General features: G+C 32.6%; 2 protein-coding genes across 6 annotated transcripts; one reads left to right on the top strand and one right to left on the bottom strand.

Annotated features, from left to right (window-relative positions):
* The first annotated feature begins 12,315 nt into the window (after positions 1-12,315).
* On the top strand, positions 12,316-16,333 carry LOC140969537 (transcription factor bHLH49-like). 5 transcript variants are annotated; one of them, XM_073430900.1, is made up of 9 exons: positions 12,316-12,665; positions 13,184-14,059; positions 14,186-14,413; positions 14,535-14,600; positions 14,674-14,745; positions 14,969-15,040; positions 15,127-15,294; positions 15,384-15,471; positions 15,544-16,331. In XM_073430900.1, exons 2-9 carry the CDS (start codon positions 13,253-13,255, stop codon positions 15,588-15,590), a joined length of 1,548 nt encoding a protein of 515 aa, XP_073287001.1. In that variant the 5' UTR covers positions 12,316-12,665; positions 13,184-13,252; the 3' UTR covers positions 15,591-16,331. The 5 variants fall into 5 exon arrangements, with proteins under 5 accessions (XP_073287001.1, XP_073287004.1, XP_073287003.1 ...); XM_073430903.1 differs by having other exon boundaries at positions 15,553-16,330; XM_073430902.1 differs by having other exon boundaries at positions 14,677-14,745; positions 15,544-16,328.
* Positions 16,334-18,180: 1,847 nt separating this feature from the next.
* LOC140969538 (putative U-box domain-containing protein 42) lies at positions 18,181-22,465 on the bottom strand. Its single transcript, XM_073430906.1, has 4 exons — positions 22,163-22,465; positions 20,629-21,819; positions 20,235-20,544; positions 18,181-19,918 (listed from the first exon to the last, which is right to left on the bottom strand). The coding sequence occupies exons 1-4, from the start codon at positions 22,196-22,198 to the stop codon at positions 18,321-18,323; spliced, it is 3,135 nt and encodes a 1,044-aa protein (XP_073287007.1). The 5' UTR covers positions 22,199-22,465; the 3' UTR covers positions 18,181-18,320.
* Between the last annotated feature and the right edge of the window lie 1,506 nt (positions 22,466-23,971).

The raw sequence follows: 23,971 nt of genomic DNA, 5'->3' as shown, positions 1-23,971 counted from the left end.
AAGGATAATAAAGGTGTTGAAGTATGAGCCTTATGAGGAGTGTCAAGGTAATCTTCAGGTTGGGCTAAGGGAAGCACAAGATCAGGAAATGGGTCAACCGAGGGAACTAGAGGAGTATGAGTATGAAATGGAAAGATTTCTTCATGAAAGATCACATCCCTAGATACAAAAAATCTGTTTGCTGTCAAGATCATATAATTTGTAGCCTTTAACACCAGGTGGGTATCCAAGAAAAACACACAAACGTGCTCGAGGCTGAAATTTTGACCGAGCTGCAGGAAGTGTCGAGGCAAATGCCAAGCAACCAAAGACTTTGAGGCGCGAATAGTCAACCACAGTATGATACAAAAGCTCAAAGGGTGACTTCCTGTGGAGCATAGATGATGGAGTTCGATTAATTAGATAACACGCAGTGAGAAAGCATTCCGTCCAGAATGAAAGAGGAATGCGAGACTGGAAATATAAGGCTCGAGCCACATTGAGTAAATGTTGATGTTTTCGTTCGACCACAGAATTTTGTTGCGGTCGTTCAACGCACGAGTATTGGTGTAAGACTCCTCGTTGATTAAAGAAATCAGAGAATGCTAATTCTTTGGCATTATCCGAACGAAAACACTTAATATTGCATTGAAATTGAGTCTCAATCATAGCAAAGAAACGGGGAATTACACGAGCAACATCAGATTTTGAGTTTAACAAGTAAACCCAAGTAAATCTAGTACAATCATCGACTAAAGTCAGAAAAAACCTATGACCAGAATATGATGGTTCACTGAGAGGGCCCCAAATATCACGGTGGATCAAATCAAAAGGATGTGAAGACATGTGATTATTGGAGATAAAAGGTAACCTCTTCTGTTTTGCAAGTGGGCAGATCTGACATAAGGAAGATGGACCTTTCTTGTGTATATCGTACTCGAGCTTATTGTGTAACGAATCCAACAATTTGGATGATGGATGACCAAATCGTTGGTGCCACAGCTGTACAGAGACTTTATTGACAAATGATATAGAGTTTGAACCAAGTTGTTGAAGATCCAAGATATACAAATCCCTAATGCGATCACCCTTGCCAATCATCCTCTTGGAGTTGGCTTCCTGAATAACAAAATGATCATGATAAAACTGCACAACCAGGTTTGACTCTGTGGTGAGTGTACTTACAGAGAGTAAGTTGAATTGAAATTGAGGAACATATAAAACCCTACAAAGTATAATATTTGAAGTGAGCTGAACATCACCAATGGAATCAACGGAAATTGTGGTTCGATTAGGTAGTGTCATAGACGCATTATGTATCTTAGTCATGGATTGAAATGCCTCACCTGTGCAACAAATATGACTCGAAGCACCCGAATCAACGATCCAAAATTGTCCTGAAGCAAGATTGGGAGGCATCAAAACCGAAAGACAAATACCTGCAGTATGAGATGAGGGATGTACACTCGATGCCACATTATTGTTGGGAGCAGCTGAGAGATGAGACTGAAACGTTTGCATCAATTGTTGATACTGGCCGGGGCTAAGTGTTTGAAAGAATTGGCCTGTGGACGTATTCCCAATTTCAGATTGATTCGCCACAAGATTCACATTAGCCAGAAAGGAGTGTGAAAAAGTTGGGAGTCACTTCGCATTCGTGGCCGAGGTTTAAATCCGGGGGGTAACCATGTATTTCATAACATGTATCCACCGTATGCCTATGAATCTCGCATTTAGTGCAATATGGACGATCTCTCCTTTTGTATTTGAATTTGTTATGCTGGTCTTGACCATATGAACTCGACTTGGAGGGCTGGGATTTCACAGAAAAAGCCATAGGTGTTGCGGAATTAGGATTCAAGCTAATTGTTCGTTGACGTTCTTCTTGAGACACCAAGGCAAAGATTTTGTTAATTGGGGATAAAGGATCCATTAACAGCAGTTGTCCTCTGATTTGCGAAAAAGAGTCATTCAATCCAAGTAGGAACATCATGATGTGCTCTAGATGATGAAACAATTCCAGAGACTTAACACCACCATAGCTACATTTGTCGCAGGTACAATTATATGCACGTGAACATTCACGATTTATTAAATTTTTAATGATTATTCAAACCAATTTAATTAATATTTCCTATGATTTTTTATTAATTCAAAAAATAGATATCACTAATTTTCAAAGTTTTTAGAAATTAGATTCTATATGAATTCAAAAATACGGACAAAGATAAAGAAAGTTATATGTTAGCTATCTTTGATCTGCAAATTAATTTACTAACATAAATATTTATCGTATTTTTTTTATATCAAATTATAAAAGTACAAAATCAGCTATGTTTATATAAAAACGTCTCTCGCGTACAAAATATATGTACATCTTTTTACAAAATTACAAAAGGTCTCTTGGTATGTTCAACCATAAATTACAAAATTATCAAACTGTCAAAACATGCATAAAATATTAAAATCAAATATTTCTACATTTTCAATCCTAAATTACAAAACAAACCTACTAAACTATGAAATTTCAACATATATAAATTAAATACTTTTAAAAATAAAGATTGTATTATGTCCATATAACACATAATATTTGTGTATTACGTTACACAAGGCATTGCATGTGCATTGTCGTTAGAAGTTCAGAATTCCACTTATCAGACGGACGGATCGATCGACTCATATCTACTATAATAAGTAATAATTTTGGCATAAAAATAATAATTTTATCTGTCGGGTGATATATGAGATACGTCTCACAAAATTTACCCGAGATTTTTGTGTTTTACTATTTAGATTTGAAATTATTACCATGTGGAGTATTTCGTTTTGGAAATTAGGTATATATATATATATAAACTTAAAGATCTTCTTTGAAAGAAAAAAAAAACTTGTATATCATGTGTAATAATAGATACACACACTATTTTCCTAATTATTCCAAATGAGAAAGTAATCAAAACATGATGATTAGGTTAGACCATGAATTAAAATATTTGACTTGTATTGTGATTAAAAATTAGGAAAAGAATTTCAATTTTAGTCATGTAAGTTGATCAGTTTTGAATTTTTGTATTATAACTAGTCAAATTTTGTTTTCATACAGTAACTTAGATTTATTTTTGGTTTCGTCTTTTGTACCTGAAATCATTAAATCAATCGAATATGATTAATTTGACACTGATTTACTCTAGTGTGACAAATGTGACGACAATAAAACTCATATTACTCCATTAAAATTCATTTGATAAAAAAGATTGAGAACAATAAAGCAAAACGATCATCAATATTTCAAAATTGGAGGAAAAAAGTTTGTCGTTTCCCTTTATTTTTGTTTATGTTTATTTAATGTGTGTAATATAAGTTTTATTCTTGTCACATGAGCAACGTAGAATAACATCGGTGTCAAATAAGAATATCTCATGGATTTAGTGGTTTCGAGAAAAAAAAAAAACCGAAACAAAAAAATCTAAGTTATTGGATGAAAACCAAATTTTGATAAGTTATTAGTAAAACCTAAAATAAACCAACTTACCGAATTAAAATTACAATTTTTCATCAATAATTATAACTTTTGATGAAAATGTTTAGCGTTACAATTATATAATTGCTGTCAGAATAAATATTATAGTTTTTTTTATTTGATGTAATAGTATGTATACATACATATTTTGTCTAATGGAATTCGATTCAAATTAAAATGTAAATCTAAATGAGAATGAGTGGGCATTTACCTAATTATGTACCTTATCCATCCTACTCGCTGGGGAATGTTATGCAAATCTTTTTTGTAGAGCACTCGAAGCTTACTATGAAAAGATTTTTTGAACACTCTCAATCCTCACAATATATATGTATATTGCTGAACAACCTCACTCATCAAAGAATATTCATTAGATCTTCAAGGATCATCAAGGACTTCAATCAACTCACTCGAACGTTTATTGCCAAGATCGATTGAGGAGTTTTTCGATAGATTGAATCGAATGATTTATTACTTTACTTCATATGTGTTGTAATGGTTCTTAGAATGTGTTGGAACATTTCATTTTCGAAATCTTGATTTTGATGCTAACAAAACTTGTTATTTTGCTTTTAATTAATTTACCTAAGTGCGCAGAAAGCTGAAACTGATCAGTTACCGAGCCAAAACTGAAGCTATTGAGACGCAAACTGAAAGTACCAACTGATTGCTCAAACTGAACCATTTCAACTGATTGTTCAGCTGATAGGTAGTTCAGCAGAAGACTTTCAGAAGCCCAGTCAGCTGAAGAAGAGCTCAACTGATGAAGAGCCCAGCTGATCAGTTCAACTGAAGCAGTGAAATCAGTTCAGCTGACTAGCCAACTGATTTCACGAAACCAGTTCAACTGACCAATTCAGAACATCAGTTAAGAATCGACCGGTTTGCAGAACACTACGAGCTTATCTAATGGAATCCAGTTGTGCGCATTAAGGAAAACAATTGTCTAGTCAAAGGACAATAATGAACGTTGCAGCAGAGCTTAAAGTCAAGACGTTTCAGAATTACTATCAGAAAAGACAAGTCACAAATATCGAGGAACAAATTCAACTACAACAGACAATTTTGACGAGTCTTGATGTACAGTCACATTGCCCCTATATATAGAAGATCTAGATCATCAACAAGACAAGGAGATATAGAAGTGTGTGAAGAAAGGTTACGCTCAATTCATATCAGTTTACAAGAAGCAACCAGCCCAATTTTGAGGGAACACTTCATAGTGTTATCAACTTAGATTAGAACCACAATTCTCTCAGTGTGTGAGAACACCTTCGTGTTATATTCACATATCAGTTCTCACACAATCACTCACATATACAGAGAAAAAAGCGTCTTGATAAGTTGAATGAGTCTTGCACAAAGACGTTAAACTTGTGTATGTAGTCTTTGACACATAGACGTTAAACAAATGTTGGCTGGAAGGTGCTGCCTTCAGTCTAGACTAGGAGTTCAGTTAGACAGTAGTGTAAGTCTTAAGCTTGAGTGGGTTTATACAAGGTGTTGTATAAATCAAAGTCTTCTAGTGGGTCTTACCCAAGGTGGTAGAAGGGATGACGTGACGTTGGAGCAGTTGAAGTCTCCGAACATCCATAAACATATCTTGTACTTAACTGTTTAACTATCGTTTTCAAACTGGTTTGATCAGTTCGAGTTGTTATCAGTTCAGTTCTTACCATAACTGAACTGATATATGCAAGAACCGATCCCCTTATTCCAGTTATTCAGTTTACACATATTAAAAGGCTTTTAAACTAATCAGCTTTCTTAACGAAAGATTATCTCGAGTGTCTTCCGCTTGGTTTAAAACCAAACTCGATTTAATTCATCGATGTTTACATTCTTAGAACACGAGCTATTGAAGCTCATGGAGAATATTGTGTTTGAAACATCTTCGCAGGTGTCAAAAAAGATCCTTCAGACTTCGAGTCTCAACTGTTTGTGAGAATACTAGGATTTTCAATTTGGGCAATGGATAAGACCTAAGACTGAAGTGAGTTGTTACAAAGTATTGTAAAATCAAAATCTTATAGTGAAATCTTTTCTAAGTTGAAGACGGGGTGACATATAGATGCTTGCCATCTTATTGTTTTACATTATTTATATCATTAGGTTATGTAGNTAACAGCTTTGTTTTAAATGAAATACAGATGGTGAAATAACAAGAGCTGAGATTTTGAGTCCCGAGATTTTGATATGGATGTTTGGGAAATTATGGATCCGTACCCTTAGCGGAAATTTCTGACTTTTTTTATGATCACTCTAATTTATTTTTTCTCTATCTTCGAAAATTGATAGTTTTTCGGAAAAATTGATGAAATAACATGATATCCCGAAACCTCAAATCCGAAATTTTCATGAATATGAGTGAGCCACACAATGAGTTATTTGAGTCCATAAGCCAATGGAACAAAATGCTATAACATAATGTCCCCAAACCTCGAATCCAAAATTTTCATGAATATGGTTAACTACGCATTGAGTCCGTAGGCCAATGAAGCAAAATTATATATATCCTTTGAGCTAATCGGGTCGAGTTGACGCATAGTATTATTTAAAAATTGCTCAACTCGAACCCGAACTAACACGAAACTCACAATCCGAACTTGAACCCGACTCAACCCGATATGTTGTATTATCCAAATCTGAATCATGTTGCCATGTACCATCTTTTCTTTATAGTTCCATTTCAAGATTCTTGCAACGAGCTTTCAAGTCCTCATCGGCGGATGAACTCAATTTTTCATCTGTGAAAAGAAATCCAAAAATATCTTCATATCAAACCATTTTTCCGATGATCATTTGTTTGATCGGTTATGTAGAAGAAATAATGAGAGAAATAAATGATAATCAAAATAAAACAAGGATTTATCTCTCACATGTATCAATTTCTCATCGGCATCAAAATAAAACAAGAATTTACCTATCACATACTCACTATTAAATTTCAAGAAAAAACTTGAATCACTAATAAAATTCAGCTGAAGACAAAACCAAAAACCCAATATATCCCAATTAAAATTGGGGTGGGGCTATCCAGCTTTACCCAAAAGTCGTCACAGATATAGATCTGTGTCATAGTTTTACAGAAGATCTACTCAAAAATATAAAATTCAATTTTAAAATTAAAAAGATTGCACTAATACAATTGAGTAGAACAATACAAATTTTGAGTAAATACGATATTTATAGAGTAACATTGTCACCGAAAAAACTGATGTTTTGGTCCTCAAACCACACAAAAATAAATATACATGCGTTTTTAAATACTAGAAAATAGAGAAAAGGGTCCTAAACGTTACATTCAATATACGATTTTGCAATTAATTAATGTTATATAAATAATTTATAATCTAATAATTATTAACATATTACTATTCAGAGTTAATATTACAAATACTTACCAATTATTAATGTGAACAACCGACTAATAAAATAGGTGGCTAGCTAGCTGTTACGAATCTCGACAGTCGGTTTGACCAAAAGGTGTTCACAACATTAATCTTATATAATTGCATGCAATAAATGATCAAAAATTAATATATTGAGTAGGTCTCTTGTGAGACGGTCTCACGAATCTTTATCTGTGAGACGGGTCAACCCTACCGATATTCACAATAAAAAGTAATACTCTTAGGATAAAAAGTAATATTTTTCATGAATAATCCAAATAAGAGACCTGTCTCACAAAATACGACCCATGAGAGTGTCTCACACAAGTTTTTGCCTAATATATTTTATTTGTTTACATATTCTATAAATCTTTGTACAAGTACAATTATGGATTTGGCATAATTCGAAGCTCCCAACGTGCTTCGTGTAATTGATTAAAGGTGTAGACCAAACCTCACTTTATTAGTAACCATGAATTAATTTCCAAACTATTAACATGTTCGATGCGTTAAGTAAGATGGACAACAAAGGATTTTTTTAGGGCATGAGTGTGTCGTTTTATCAAAAATTAAAATCTGTAGAAACGAGGGCTTTCAATTTTACTAAAAGTTATAGTTTGTGATAATGATGCAACACAAATCTTTTAAACTGCATAGCAGCTCAAACACCACGTTTTGATTGTTCTACTAACAAATACAAATATTGCAACTCAACATAGTCGATAATAATAGTACAACAAGAATATATTAACTATATAACAACTCAAATGTCATATTTTGATCGTTGCAAAAAAAATTGTTGCTACCTAATAGATTTTGAAATTCTAGCTAGTTATTCAAAATTTAGACAAAATAATTTTTTTCACGTTAAGTACTGATATAATGTTGAACATGATTGATCACATGTCATGCTGGACGACAGAATTGCGGTGAAAATTGGAAATTTATTAAATCAAAAACAAAATTTCATAAATTAAAACATAAAAAAAAAAAAAAAAAATTAAAAAAAAAAAAAAAAAAAAAAAAAAATCTACACAGACGAATTTTATATGAGTAGTCTTGGAATTTTCCCTTAAAGAATTAGTTACCCGAAGAACACAATAAATACATCTTGTGTTGAATTGAATATTGATCTGATGTTCGCCAATATTTCTTACATTTTTTTAATATAATTATATTATGACGTGTGCACTAAATATTAATTTAATATATTATAAAATTTGCAGAAATATATATACTGGATTTTAGTTTAATTTTAATAAATAATTGCAAAGCTTTTTTCCCCCTCCAAAAAGTTGTCCAATAAGCAAACTCTCTTTACAAGCTTCATTGAAGGTATTATTATTAGAGTAGGTATCTATTGAGATGGTCTCACGAATCTTTATCTGTGAGACGGATCAATCCTATCGATATTCACAATAAAAAGTAATATTCTTATCATAAAAAATAATATTTTTTCATGGATGACCCAAATAAGAGATTCGTCTCACAAAATACGATCAGTAAGATCGTCTCACACAAGTTTTTATCTTGTTATTATTATTATTTTATCTTTCCCACCTTATTATTATTATTATTTTATCTTTCCCCAAAAGAAGAGCCAATGCCAACCAAGAACCGACTCTTGCTTTCAAATTAATTATAACTTTACCTAATTTCTTAAAAATATTTTTATTCGTACGAAATTAATTAACAAGTTTAATATAAAAAAAGGCATAAATTTACATGCCACAATTAGTGGTGTTATATATATATATATATATTCTATTAAATAATAAATAATTCGAGGTAAAGATAGGGACCTAAGGAATCTAATCAACTTTTCTTTAATTATAATAATTATATAAAATAATGATAAAGGGTGTATGGGGGTTGGATTTATTTCATCATCTTCTTCTTTGTACTATCTCCTCGAGGATTTTTGCCCATGTTTGCATGTACACGTAATTAATTCCAACATTGTAGTCAAATATCAACTCTATGATATGATTATAAATATTATATTATATTATACAATATTATATTGGAAAGGAGAAAATTATCAAAATTATTACTTGAGTACATTTGATATTTTGTAATGGAAAACAAAAAAATTTAAAAAATGGTAAAAATATAAAAGTGACGTTTTTTAAATAAATATCCAACAAAGAGAAAAAAAAATGTTGCATTTCTTTAATTAAGCAGTTATCAAAATAGCAAAAAAAGAAAGAGTTGTGATATTTTCATAATTAAATAGTCAACGAAGCAAACAAAAAAGAGGAGTGTTTGAAATTATCAATCTGCTAAAAATTTTTGATTTTGATTAGAGTTAAATTAGGATAAAATCGAAAATTTCTTCAAAACTCCACAAGTAATTTTTTTGGCAGGGATTGTACTATAAATTGGCCTATTTTGGTTTTTTTTTTTCCTTCATTTTTAAGTAGTATTTTGTAAGAGTTTATTTTAAGTGCTTTTAAAGTTCTAGCCAATGGAATGTTTAAAAATTGTATGTAGAAGTTGAAAACACTTAAAATAAACTTTTGCAAACACTACTTTATTCATTTTTCATCGAGTAGGTCTTTCATAAAACGGTCTCACGGATCTTTATTTGTGAGACGGATCAATCATGTTCATATTTACAATAAAAATCAATATATTTGACATAAAAAGTAATACTTTTTCGTCGGTGACCCATATAAAATATCTGTTTCACAAAATTGATCCGTGAGACCGTCTCACATGAGTTTTTGTGTTTTCATCATAATACTGACATAATGTCTAACATTACTAGGGGTATGGAAAAATACCGAATTTTTGATATATCGATGTTACCGTACCGAGNGATTGAGTCTTGCGTATTGTTTATATGGTACAAAATATTACTGACGTGTCCAACCTTATATTAACATTCAGATGAAAATATTAAATTTACATTAGAAAACAATCTATTGGGCTAAGAAAATTTTTGACTACTTAAATTATTAAAACTCAAAATAAAACAACATATTAGATAATTTTGGCATTTTCCCCAATCTCAAAGAATAGTATCAAATAAAAAATTTGAATTTTTTAACGATATTCTAGTATTAATTTGTTTATTTGATTTTAATGCGATATATAATTTTTAAAATGTGATATATAATTACTTTATAGCTATCAGAAAAGTTCATGAGATTAAAACTAAATCCAAGTTCAAGTGTAAAAGAAATAAAAATAACACAAAACTCTTGTGAGACAGTCTCACATGTCAATTTTGTGAAACAAATATTCTATATGGGTCATCCACAATAAAGTATTATTTTTTATGTCAAATATATTAATTTTTATTGTAAATATGGACAAGATTGATTTGTCTCACAAATAAAGATTTGTGAAATCGTCTTATGTAAGACCTATTCTAAAAATAAATCCCCAACGAATGCTTATTATATGGATCAAATCCTTATAATTCCTATTTCATTAACATTGAGTAATTATTATTATTTATTTGTTTAATAATAGGGCAAACAGTTTATAAAATTCGGAACTTGTAAAGCTAAAGCAGGAGGAGATTCCATGATTCTCTTTTCTGTGACTTGGGTCCTTGATAATGCGAGTCCCCAGGCAAACTAACACTTAAAAAAAGCCCTAATAAAATTAACTAATTAATTTAAGAATAAATTAATTAACTTAGAAAACTATTTTTTTTAATGTTGACTGCGCCTCGCAATCACTTGTTGGGCCCCGTCTGAGATTTAATATATTTTTATGTTATAATAATTATTTAAAAAAAAACATTTTATTCTACTGATTAATTTTCTCATTCTATTCGGTCTAAACATAAATATAAAAATTATTCTTTAATAAGATGATCTCACGTATCTATATTTGTGAGATGAATTAATTATGTCTATATTTATAATAAAAATTAATATATTTGATATAAAAAGTAATACTTTTTCGTGGATGACCTATATAGAATATTCGTTTCACAAAATTGACTCGTGAGACCGTCTCATTAGAGTTTTTGTGTAAATTATAAATCCATTTGAACACAAGAATTTAAATGAAATTATTCCTACTCATTTTCAAAACATGATTTGATTAATGCGTAATAGTTCGATATTTTTACTAATATTTTATCGAATAAGTTCGACACACATAACTTGTTCAATATAATTTACTTAATTAGTATGATCATGAGTTTATTTGCCATTTTCATGGTCATAAAAAAATTACATTTGAAAAATGGCAATGATATTTGTTTAAAAACATAGGGGTCTTGAGTCTTGACCAAACAAAGTCTTTAAAATAAAGGATTACACGAGCTCTTATTCCAAGGGTAAAAAAGGCAATGATTAATATTTCTGATCAAATGAATTAAATAATATACTAAATATTATAAAATGAAATACAGTTGGCTTGTAGTCAGTTGGTAGCTCAAGGCATGATTTTCTTTATATTTACTAAAATACACGCGGAGAAAGTTGACAACTCGAAATAAAGTTTATTGCATATAAAACACCTTAGGTACACATCATGAACCTTTCACTTAAAGTTACGATGATATTTATTAAAATTTAAATATATAATCTTTTGTTCTAGATTCACAAAAAACCTAATATTTGGATGTCTTTGTGTTAGGAAAGATTTGGGTTATGTCATTATATACATTATTGATTTTTATTAAAGTGATTGATATTTCAATTTGTTACGGATACTGATATCGTGTAACTGATTTAGCGAAAAAGAAATATTAAAGTGATTGAAATTTTTTTTTGAAGTGTTGTCTCTTGTGAGACGATCTCACGAATCTTTATCTGTGAGACGGATCAACCCTATCGATATTCACAATAAAAAGTAATACTCTTAGCATAAAAAGTAATATTTTTTCATGGATGACCCAAATAAGATATCTGTTTCACAAAATATGATCTGTGAGATCGTCTCGCACAATTTTTTGTCTTTTTATATTTGAGTGGTGTTGTGATAATAGACTATAACTTGTATGCAAATTATACAATGTGCAATCTTATGTAAACTTTCATATATACTTTTATTTTCGGGATATCGCAAATTTTGGGTTCAAGATCTGTTAAAATTCAAGTTAATATAAGATATATCTAATATATTTAATTATTTTTAAAACTTTTTTATGATGGTAAAATTAACATTCACTATGCTTTTATATGTGTTAGGTAAACTCTCTTGCAATCATGCTGCCAAATAAATATATCAAATTCGGTTTAACAAAATCATATTTTTTTTTATGACGATGGAATTTATAATTATTATTTTTGGATACGTACGTGATAAATTAAATTACACTAGTCAAATAAATTAATAAATAATATACAATAAGTTCGTCCGAAAAATATTAGGACAAGGTTGTATTAGTTAACTAAATAGGATGAGAAGTAAGAGATACAGCTTTATAGAACGAAAAAATTATTTGACCGTCCCTTGTTAATCATGAACACCGCTCTTTTTTTATGCAAGGCGTGGGCATAAATCAAGCATCTTCCTAACTTGACATTCCTCTCCATTTCCTCCAAAGAATCTACAAGTTTTCTCTCATCTTTTCCTTTTCATTTCGTCCAGCTGGTTTAGTATCTGCTTCCTGATCATCTCTTCGGATTAGTTTTCTTAAATGGATTAGTTTTCTTAGATGCCCAGTTTCAAGATTTGTTTTACAAATTTGTCTGCAGTTTCAATATTCTTGTGCAAAGACTTGAGATTTTCATTAAAGAAGAGAAAATGGGCAGCTTAAAACAGTGTAGAGTTCCTTAAAGGCAACACACAATCTGAAAATGGTATCTTTGTTCTTGTTCTTTTCCCACTTTGGATTCTGTATTCCGGATTGTTTACTCAATGGGTTGCTTTTTCTCCGACCATTGGATTTTTTTTAATGAGTTAATGAATGTGTTTGTAGTTGTATTTATGGTACTGCAATTAATACCTCTGTTTGAGTTGACTGGCTGGCTTCTGCTTCATTGAACTGCCTGTGTTTTTCTTCTCGGCATTAATGGACTTTCCTGCTTTGATTTTTGAAGGACTGCTTAATTTCAGTGAAAAATCTTGGGAAATAGTTGTAGTAGTTAATGTTTTCCTGGAATCGATGCATTTGTTTGGCGTCCTATGGTGTTTTCTTGGATTCATGAGTCATAAATTGGGTTGAAGTAATTTATTTATTCTCCCTTTTCAGCTTTACTTGATACTTGATAGGATACTTTGACACTGCTACTTTCTTTCTTTTGCTCGATTATGGAATTTGATAGGATTTTTAGGGCTTTTCTTAGGGTGGTTTGTATCTAATTCTACATTTTTCCAGGTTGTTTCTTGATCCATAGCCGAAACTGTGAGGAACTGCGGTTATTATCTTGTATCTGATAAAGGAGAGATGAACACTTCTTGTAAGGATAATAATCATGCGCAAGAGAAGATGATCGAGGATCCTGTAAACTATCATGCACCAAATGTACTCTCAGATTGGCAAATAAATGGGAACAATTTACCTAATTCATCTGTAGGAATGACTCGATTAGGAAATTCTATGGTGGAGTCTTCTGCTTGTTCCACCACCTTTATGCCAGATTCTTTTTGCCCTCCGGTTTGGGATCATCCTATCAATGGACAGAGTTTAGGCTATTGCGATACGAGTATCCAAAATCAGGCTATCAGTTCGAGCGGCCTTGGTCAAGTTCGAGCAGGTATGAATTGGACGCAGAATGGAATGTTAAGAGGGAGTATCCTTTTACCAGCTGTTCCTGGAATGGTTCCTCCAAGCTTGCCTCATTTCCCGACTGATCCGGCTTTTATTGAGCGCGCAGCGAGGTTTTCATGCTTCAGTGGAGGGAACTTTACGGAAATGATGAACCCCTTTAGCACTTCAGACCATTCGAATCCGCATTCTCGTGGATTTGGACCAATTCAAAGGCCAAATGATGTAGTGGGCACGACAGGAGTTCTGGAACAGGCTTTGGTACCTGGGGAGCGTTCTGTTGAAGGGTCTTCTCTCAAGAATGAGAGAAAAAGCCAGAGTTTTCGTCTGTCTTACGATGAAGCAAAACATGGAGTTGATGTGTCCGCTAACGAGTCTGATGAGGCTGAATTCAGCGGCCGGGGTGCACAAGAGGAGTTAGCTGAAGCAGATGAGGATTCCTGTGGTTCTGGGCTTGGATCGAACAAGAGAAAAAGAACTCCTCAGGTTGAATATCGAGTGTTTTTCTGCTGATGGATGAATATCAGTAGCTCTTAATTATCTTTATTACTACAAAGGTACTATAATTCATAATACTTCATCTACTTATTTTCAATTGTCTCGGAATATCAGGATACCGAACTTAATGAAATTGTTGGAGCCCCACTGCCACCAATCGAACTGTTAAAGGACCAAGTTGAAACCAAATTAAAAGGTGATCAGAACCACGATTCCACCAGTAAACCCGGTGGAAAACACTGCAAGCAGGGCTCCCAAGGATCGGATCTACCCAAGGATGGATACATACACGTCAGAGCACGAAGAGGACAAGCAACAAATAGCCACAGTCTTGCTGAAAGGGTAAGAAATCTGCTGTCTTCTATTTGTAACATCATTTAAAATACCATTGTATCTTTTGTACATGGCAAGCTTCAGTGAGAAATTTCCTTCGGTGTTGAATTGAGAATAGTTTATACTGTAGGTAAGGAGGGAGAAGATTAGTGAAAGGATGAAATTCCTTCAGGATCTCGTGCCTGGTTGCAGCAAGGTTAGTATTGGTTTAGTTAAGGCTAATTGGTGCAGGGATATTCACGTGCTAAATCTTGTTGCTTATTTCTTAGCAGGTCACTGGAAAAGCAGTCATGCTCGATGAAATCATCAACTATGTGCAATCACTTCAACGACAAGTTGAGGTTCGTGGCAAGTACTCATGTTTTTTCAACCAATATTTAACTACAATTCTCCTCTCACTTTTTTGTGTAGATGATCTTTTTAAAAGAGAGAGTTTTAGAATTAAAAAATAATTCCATCATAGGGGCGTGTGTGTAAGTTTATTGTGCCTTCATGTAGAATAATATAAAATCCTCCCGATGGTGGTTCATTAACATATGAAACTCTGTTTCTACAATGTTCCAGTTCCTGTCAATGAAGCTTGCAACAGTAAATCCACAGGCAGACTTCAATATTGAAGCTCTTCTGGCTAAAGATGTAAGAAGAAGCTGTAGTGTTCCAGCCCATTTCGTTATTTACCTAACTCAGACGCTTATCTAACTCAAGTAATTACATGGAAACAGATCCTACAACCTAGAGCTGGTATGCCATCTTCGCCGGCACTTCAACTTGATATGACCATGCCTTTTCCTCAACTGCATTCGCCGCAACCTGGACTAATCCAAGCAAGTCTTCCTTGTTCAGAAACACTTGGAAGACCCATTAATTTACAATCAGTCGCATTGGCTCAGGTAGCACAGACATTCTGTTAGAAACAAGAGTATTGGACAACATGTAGAATTGATTTTTCCTTGAAATTTTCTTATATCATCTTCTGCAGGTACCCGGTGTGTGGGATGGGGAACTTCACAATATCATTCATATGGGCTTTAACACGAGTGGTCCTCTAAACAGCCAAGTTTTAAGCGGTAACTTTTAAATTCTTTAATCAAAATCATTTCCAGGCCAAGGATCTTTAGCTGATCCCCAGTTTCTGGTAGCTTTTGCAGGTTCTCTACCAACAGGAAACTTGAAAACCGAACCTTGATGTTCTCTCTCAAATGGGGATAATAGAAATTACTGGGTCGGGCCTAACAAAGATTGTGATTTGCTTTGTTCATTTCCAATAACTTATCCCTGGAAGGCTACAGTATATCATCAAGGAATCGAAAAGTTTTTGCTGTCGAAGTGTGATCTGACTTATCTTGGCAGTTCATCAGTTGTAAAGCTCAAGAAAGTTTAAGTGACTTTTCGTATTTCTAAAGCTGAGTTGCTCCCTATTTGAAGGAAACTGCGATTGATGCAAATTATACCTGCAAACGAAAGGAGCAATATCGGATGGTCTGACATCTTCTTGATCTACATAAGAGATCACATTTTTAAGTTCATTCTTCAATGAGCTTGTCTACTGCTACAGAATAATCTGATCTTTTGCTGGTTGTTGTTGCAATAATTTTATCTGTTATTATTCCATAAGTGTGATGATTATGTATGGTTATCATTCTTGATGATTTTTCTTGAAGAGACACTGAAACAGACCAATATAAGGGGAACATAGAGCTAACTCACGAGCTTTCGAGTGACGGTGAAAGCATAATCTACTCGATTAGTCTTAAAACAGAGACGTGGACCTGATCTTTAATTGTATTGTTTATTTTATTCACTATTAATTTTTCTCGAGGGTGAACCCTTGAGAATCAGTAATTCAGTGTCTTTTAATTCGAGAATGGTTATGCTTATTGTAATGTATATTTTTTCTTGTAGTACTTTCTGTTTTGTAATGCAAAACAAAATCTTCATAGGGTGTATTCTAGTATTTGACAAGCTTTTATTGGCGTAAAAAATATTTCTTTGTTTATTTTTTGTGATTGTGATAGAGGAACATATAATTATTGTCTTCCATTGTGCATGTAGTAAACTCTTGCCTTTAATACAATATCCTGCAAACCACGTCACCAAGTAAACCATATTCTACAATAGTCTCGCTCAAAAAATGTTTGTAGGGTTTGAATTCATGATTGTTTGGTTCCAAACTTACATATTTCACTAACTTGGATAGCCCTCGAGTAAAAAAAAAAAACAATAATTTTTTTTTTGTTCATTGACAGTAAAATCTACTTTAATTGTTAATAAGTTTTACTTTGATGTTTCAATTAGAGTTACCGTTTACTTTTAAGATCAATGTGTGACATGAATCACTATAATAAATATAAATTATAGGGATAATTATTAGTATTTTTAAAGTATTATAATTATAATTATAATATAATAAATATTTCATATTGTAAGTGTAGTTATATTTTTATTTGTTCTATACGGTTAAATTTATATTTTAATTTTATTGTTAGACTTCTATGTGAATCAGAATCAGAGTTATTGCCAAAATGAATCAGAAATATAATTATAAATCCATCAAATAAAAGTTAATAGTAGTGGAAAGCGAAAATTTGAAAGTTATGGTAGTAAAATGATTCAATTAAATACATATTTAGCCATATAATGCCTTGTAAATTGTAATTTGCATAGAGAAGGGAATAAATTGGAAGCTAAAAATTTACATATCTATCTTTGTGGTATTTTTTTAAAATTTTTTTTTTGAGTGAGAGGAGGTGATAATTTTGTCTTCGTAATTGAAAAAAAAAAAATCTCACGAATCACATTTTTATTAATAGCAAAAAATCGGAAACGGTTTTATATGAAAGTATTGAAACATAATCAATAACCAATAATTTATTTAGGATTTAAAAACAAAAATACTAAGTAAAATTCTTATAAAGTGTATTAATTGAAGAGATTTAATGATTTTTTTTAAAATAATAGATTTTTTTTTTAAGTTTATGGATTTCTATTATTATTGTTATTATTTATTTAATAATATATATAAGAGTAGAATCTACAATAGAAAAATCACAAGTGAAATTTTTTAAAAACTTCATGACTAGGATAAACACCTTTTTTCCTTTTCATTTTCATGGATTTATGTGCTATGGTTATTCTAATTTTTCAATGGATGCATAATAAAAATAAAAATTTAGATTTTATTTAGAAATAAATAATTCTGGATGATGCTTATCTAATTTTTCCCTAAATTAATTACTATTATAATTGGAAGTTTTAATACATATTTTAATTTTTTCTGAAAATCTTTGAGAATTTATAATTTATTATGAGAATAATAATCTTTTTTTTAAAGATAATAGAAGAATAATTTATATTTATATTGTGATTTATGTATTCGGTGTATTTTTGCTAAGCAAATGAGGTCCTCTGTGTACTTATTAGTTCCACGTGTGAAGCACGTATTCCTCACTAGTTTGTATGTCAAAGAAGAGTAGATTTCTGAGATAGTTTCACGAATATTTATCTGTAAGACGGGTCAACCATACCGATATTCACAAATAAAAAGTAATACTCTTAGCATAAAAAGTAATATTTTTTCATGAATGACCCAAATAAGAAATCCGTCTCCCAAAATACGACTCGTGAGACCGTCTCACATAAATTTTTGACATAAAAGAAAGAAAACCCAAAAATAAGATTTGAATATTTTCCATTTCAGCTGGCACGAATGCTTATAGAATAACCAAAGACTTATCCAGAAAAATTCCCATTCAAACTCATGTACAAGCGGGATTTTCTTTGGAAAAAAAAACAAATTTACAAGTAAATGCCATCAAGATTGCAGAATCATAGCCAAAAGTCCAAAGAAGAAAACACCTTTTTTTTAACAGAAGATAGAAATAGTAACAATCTCCAATCTTTAGCAAGAAAAATTCTTTCACATTGTAAAGGTCACTGTGTGGGCTAAATTCGGAATCCTATTTAAGTGCCTTAAAATCTTTTCAGCCATTTGTCTTGTGCGATCATCACCGTGGTGGAATGCACTAACCAATGTAGCAGGAAATAGCCTGTCCTGTGAAATGTTCGAAACTGACTCCTCCCCGCCTCGGATCAAGAATTTCTCAATCATCCAGAATGCCTTCTGCCACAAAACTTCTTCTTTGTGATCCTTCACCACATTCAACACATGATGGATGGCTCGTTTCTCGGACAAGAAGCTTATACTTTGTTCCACGTTTACCCTGTCATCTAACAGTGTAGATAAAGCTGATAAAGCCGCTTCAATTACCCCCACGTTTTCATGGTCCAAACAGGACATCAACTGGTCTATAGCCTCTGCATCGAGCAAGCAGAAGGTCTCTTGTGAGGAACAAAGCCCTCTATGAACAGGACACAATGAGAATTCTTCACCTTTGGACAGCTTGATTGATATGCATTTGCGCAAGAAAACAATTTTGAAGAACTTAGTCGTCTTCTTTTGGGGAGGCCTTGACAGACTGATTGATTGTATTGATAGATTCTCCAATCCAATTGCAGATTGCCTCTGAATCTCATCTGAGAACGATCTTGTTAATAGTTCGGTAAAAACAGATGCAAAATTGTATTTTCTTGCAGTAAACAAGATCTGATGATCGTATAAGGTTGTGGTCAATCTGACAAGAATGCCCACAAGTCCTTCAAAGTAAGTTCCGGCATGCCTGCTTGATCTTGCGCCAGCCATCTGTATCTGACTGATACTTTTCATGATTACTAGAATGACGCTACTGTTGACTAAAGCTAGATTTAGTGTCAGGTTTTGATGTGGAAGTTTTGCTAGGAAATTGGCTGATACAGCATGCTTTTCTGTGATTCTTGTAATTTCATCAGGATTCGGGATTAGACTCTGTGGCTGACCTTGTGTTTTACAGAGTCGGTCAGATAATGTGTGACCCATGAAGCTTGACAAAATGACGAGCAGTTTGATTGATGCAATCCCAATTTCCTCATTCGGGTTATTTGTAAGTTCAATCAAATTGTAACTAGCCTCCGATTCCTTGATCACAGAAACAACAGTGCTTGATGCTTTTGGGAACTTGATCAAGCATAGTACAATACGGATCAGGTTTATATTCAACTCATCTGGGGTTGAGTTCTTGATCCCGATAATGATGTTGTATAATATGTAGTCTGAAGCCATCGTGTGGCCATACTTGTTGACCTGAAAACTTTCAACATCAAGTCCTGATTCGAGTATATTAGCTAGTATTGCAGTGGCCTCTGTTTTTGAATTCATCGGTTCGTTATGACTTTTGCGGGTGAACATCTCATCAACCATGATCTGCATTATTCCGGCTTCAACAAGAATTGCTGCATTTGGATGGCAACATGATATCTGTTTTAAGGCCTTGAATGATGCATTTCTGCTCAGAGAGTTTCCATTTTGTACCATTTGAATTAGAGCTGGTGAGGCCCTTTCTGCTACATAGTTTTTGCTGTCGGGTCCAAGAACTATTTCGCCAACATAAGTTGCCATCTCTATCCTCATCTGTTCGCTACCTGTTCATCAACTTTGACTATTATTGCTGTATTCAGGTTGTGTTAGAGCAGAAACAACTCATTAGGAGTAATATTTGCCCCCGCTGTTTTTCGTGACTGCACGTAGCATAACAATTAAACATGAAATTTGGGCTTCAATTCATTTCAAAATATGAGTTGTACAGTTAACACGAGTAACGTAAATGTTCAATTCTAACCATTTTACTTGAAACTAAAAAATGAAAAGTTTTCCACGCGAAACTTACTGGATCTGTTTGGTGATTTTCTTGCAGGAAGTGACAACTAAAGTATTCCACCAGAGGATTTCTTACTGTACCTTCGACAAGATGAGTTAGCAGTGGTTTCCAGTATCCGTTTTCTGCCATGAGCTTGATGTTATCTGAAAGTGTTTCCAAGTTCTTCAAGATTTCATCAGCCTTTTCTGAAGTGAAAGCATCCGAAGACTGCCTATATTTTGCCGTGATCAGCATGAGAATGCCTCCTGCAACTGTCCCGATCTTGCCACACAGAAACTGAGATGTCGACAGCTCAAGTAAGACCAACAGCGATGCGTGCCTGATAGGCTTGTGACTGCTAGACATCATCTTTATGATAGTTGAAATATCAATTGTCTTGGCTATAACTTCCTGCGTTATTTAACATCCAACTAAATAACTGTAGAGTATCAAATTTTAGAAACAAGAAAAAAACAAATAAATATATTTAATCACCTTTCCATCTTCATCATCCTCAGCCAATTGTCTTAACAGTTCAAGTGTTGCACACCTTACACTTCTGTTTCTGTACTGCAGACAGTTACCAAGTAACGGTAGCATTCCAATGTTACGAACCTGTACCTTATTATAAGCCTTAGTCTTGCAGACAGTTTGCAGATCATTAACCGCTTCAAGTACCATGTTGTCTGAACTAGCCAATGATAGGGCTGCTCGAGCCACCTTGATTCTTGCCGTTTCATTTCTTTCCTTCCATTCATCAATAGTTGCCTTTAGAGCTCCATTTGCATTCAAGTTTTTGTTCTTCAACTTCTGACCAGATTTTGGGCAGAAAATTTCCTCCGAGTCTTCTAGTTTGTCAAGCCACTCCGTGATCTCTTTTCTCTCGTACGTCACCCCGCTATCTAAGGTAACAGGATCTTCCATGACCTTTTTCGACAAAGGACAGAAAAACGTCCCATACAACGGTTCCGTGTGAGCAAACTGTGGCAGAGCCATTAATGATGATCCAGCACTCGAACTTTTTGAGACATTTCTGTTTACCATTGGATAGCTTTCCAGGGTATCAGACACATACGTCTGGGATGTATCTGAAAACTGAATACCAGCAGCAGAAACCTCGACATCCACGGAATAAAGGTCCTCATCCACCTGTTTTCTCTCACCCCTCTTTAAATCCCCCGGGTTCAATACATGAAGTTTCTGTTTCATCTCCGAGTTTTGACCCAACCTACCCAAAAATGATGCATCTTTCATCTCCTCCGAAAGTGCCTTAGCCGCCCTCTCGACATAATCTTGTTTCCCATATGTTAATGAAGGTAGGATACTTAGATTTTCTCCTATGTTCCTAACAGCACCTTCAATTTGCTGCACAACGTTGTGAACGTCAGAAACAACAATTTTTTTTGCATTCTTCTCTATTTGCGTTGTGAAGCTTTTCACCGAGTCGACTCTTCTTGATAATGATTGCAAGATTTCGATCGCATTTGTTGGCGTATTCCTGTTTATCTGCAGCTCCTTTATCACGACAGATACGCGGTAAAAATAGCAACCGATTTCGATAAACATCTCCTTCTCTATCTCTATGCATAAAAGTGACTGCAAAATCTCTGAAATAGCTCTTAATAAAGTCCCACCAATACTACCATTCGGGTTTGTATCTTCCCTCGCATGAGATTCGTAAGAATTCTTGTGCCAAACAAACATGAAAAATAAGAAAAAATTAGAAAGAGAAAAAAAAAATCACCGTTCTCTCGAAGTAGCTAAAAGCTCAAGAACACCATTTCCCCGTTGACTGAATTAAGCTTCTGAAAGATTGTTCTTTCCAAGAAAATTTATCTACATGATGTTTAAATTCAAACACAGCCCACAATTCCCATTTAGATTTTTCTTCCATTGCAGCATGATAATATAATTATCGTCACAAAAACTTAGCATTATCCATATATTTTGCATTAAAAACTTGAAAATGAAAACTAAAGAAATCTAGAGGTAAAATTTCTTGGAACCAACAGTTAGTTCATTATCATACCTTGGACGAGTTGGTGCCGTTGTCTGAGATATTCATTGCAGCAGTAGACAGAAACTCAACTCAGAGACCGTGCCATAATATTAGTTCCTCATTTGCAGCTCAAGAGGACGTTTCCATGGTTGACCCTTGAACTAGTCTCCTCAAATTCCTTCGGTATCACATCGTTTTCCGGCAGAAAATTTATCGCAATTTGTCATAAAAATTGCAGCTTTTCTTTGTGGGATTTGTTTGAGATATATTTTGATTCGTTGATGTTGATATTTTTGAGGGAACAAAGAGTCGTTGACGTGGAATTTGTCAGCTCTAGATGTCTGTTTGCCGCGCTAGAGAAATAAGAAAATCTCTCTCATCCAACAAATTATTTGATTTAAATAATTTTTTGTTTTTAAATTATACATTATTTTAAAAAAAATACAAATAACTAGATTATTATAAAATGATTAACTTATAATAATTTTTTTATAAAATTGATTTGCACTCTCGATTCTTATTATATACAATAAAATAAGATTTAATTGGGCATTTGAGTAATGTATCGAATATCATATTCTTGGTTTTGTATATTTTTTTCGTAATTTTGGTCATATATGTCTTTTTTCATTATTGGATCGTTATTTTTATTTATTTATTTTTGCAATTTTTATTTTATTTTTTACATGACGTTGATGTGACGCTGATGCTGCGCTGATATGACACTGATAAAAAAAAATAAAATTGTAAAAAATCAAAAAATTCATTATTAAAATTGAAATTTTATAATATAAAAAATTTGATGACTAAAATCGCAAAAAAATAAAAATATATATAACCAAAAAAATGCAATATTCCGGTTTTTGATGAATATTATATTCAATTAATACCTAAAGGCAAGAATGCTTTAAAGACCAAAAAATAACTGCAAGCAACTCTTACTTAATAAAGAGTATTATTATAGATGTAGATATATGAGTTATTGCTTTTAAGATAGGAGACGAACTTGAACTAATTTAAGAAATTTGAGTTTGTTGAAATAGATTTAAAATTAATTTTAAATTATGCAAATACTCTTATTTAGTTGATTTACAAATGTGTTCCCTATTATTTTTTTCTTGATTCTTGTAAATAGATAAATATCACTTTCAAAATAACCAAAACATACGAGGGATTGAGTTCTTGTTGTTTTCTTTGAGTTGGAAAAGAAGTCCAATTAGTTGTAAAATACTTCAATTTTTTAATATAAGAATCGACCAATATTATATAACAAAAAAAAATTTATGAGATCATCTCACATATTAATATCGTGAGGCAATCTCTGACTTCGCTCGATTCAACCCATAAAAAATATTACTTTTTATTGTTGATATAAAACGGATTGACTCATCTCACGAATATAAATCTATAAGATTTTTTCACCAAAAACCTACTCATATTACAATTGGTACGTTTTAGTCCACCATCAAGGCTCAAAATTTAAGCTTGGTCATGCACAAAATACAATAGGACAACCAATTTAGGGAGGTCAAATTTCAAAATTTATACGTAACTAACTGAACAAAAATCTTAACTTCGACTCTTTCTTTTCCAATTTAAATATAATATTTATGATTATATAATCACAAGTGCAAACTCTAATAGGAAACTACACAAGCTTGTTTATATTTTCTTGAAAATGATCCAATAGCTATATATTTTTTAGTTTTCAATAAATTGTTTTATATTTTATTCAAAATATAATTAGTATTTAATCAATATATATTTATATATTTATATTTATATATATTTATATTTAGGTATAAAATTGCATTTTTTTTAACAAAACTAATATGCTAT

The sequence above is a fragment of the Primulina huaijiensis genome, unplaced genomic scaffold (genome assembly GCF_012295235.1).
Source record: "Primulina huaijiensis isolate GDHJ02 unplaced genomic scaffold, ASM1229523v2 scaffold42201, whole genome shotgun sequence".
In the NCBI taxonomy this organism is placed as follows: Eukaryota; Viridiplantae; Streptophyta; class Magnoliopsida; order Lamiales; family Gesneriaceae; genus Primulina; species Primulina huaijiensis.
This window is presented reverse-complemented; position numbering and strand designations above follow the sequence as displayed.

Bases quoted from the DNA above. Each gene is read 5' to 3' on its own strand.
- LOC140969537 (XM_073430901.1), top strand. From the start codon at position 13,253: ATGAACACTTCTTGTAAGGATAATAATCATGCGCAAGAGAAGATGATC. The intron at 15,041-15,126 runs GTAAGAAGAAGC...ACATGGAAACAG, and splicing joins AAGCTCTTCTGGCTAAAGAT to ATCCTACAACCTAGAGCTGG. The intron at 15,295-15,383 runs GTAGCACAGACA...CATCTTCTGCAG, and splicing joins AATCAGTCGCATTGGCTCAG to GTACCCGGTGTGTGGGATGG.
- LOC140969538 (XM_073430906.1), bottom strand. From the start codon at position 22,198: ATGAATATCTCAGACAACGGCACCAACTCGTCCAAG. The intron at 20,545-20,628 runs GTGATTAAATAT...TAAATAACGCAG, and splicing joins AGGATGATGAAGATGGAAAG to GAAGTTATAGCCAAGACAAT. The intron at 19,919-20,234 runs GTACAGTAAGAA...GTTGATGAACAG, and splicing joins GCTAACTCATCTTGTCGAAG to GTAGCGAACAGATGAGGATA.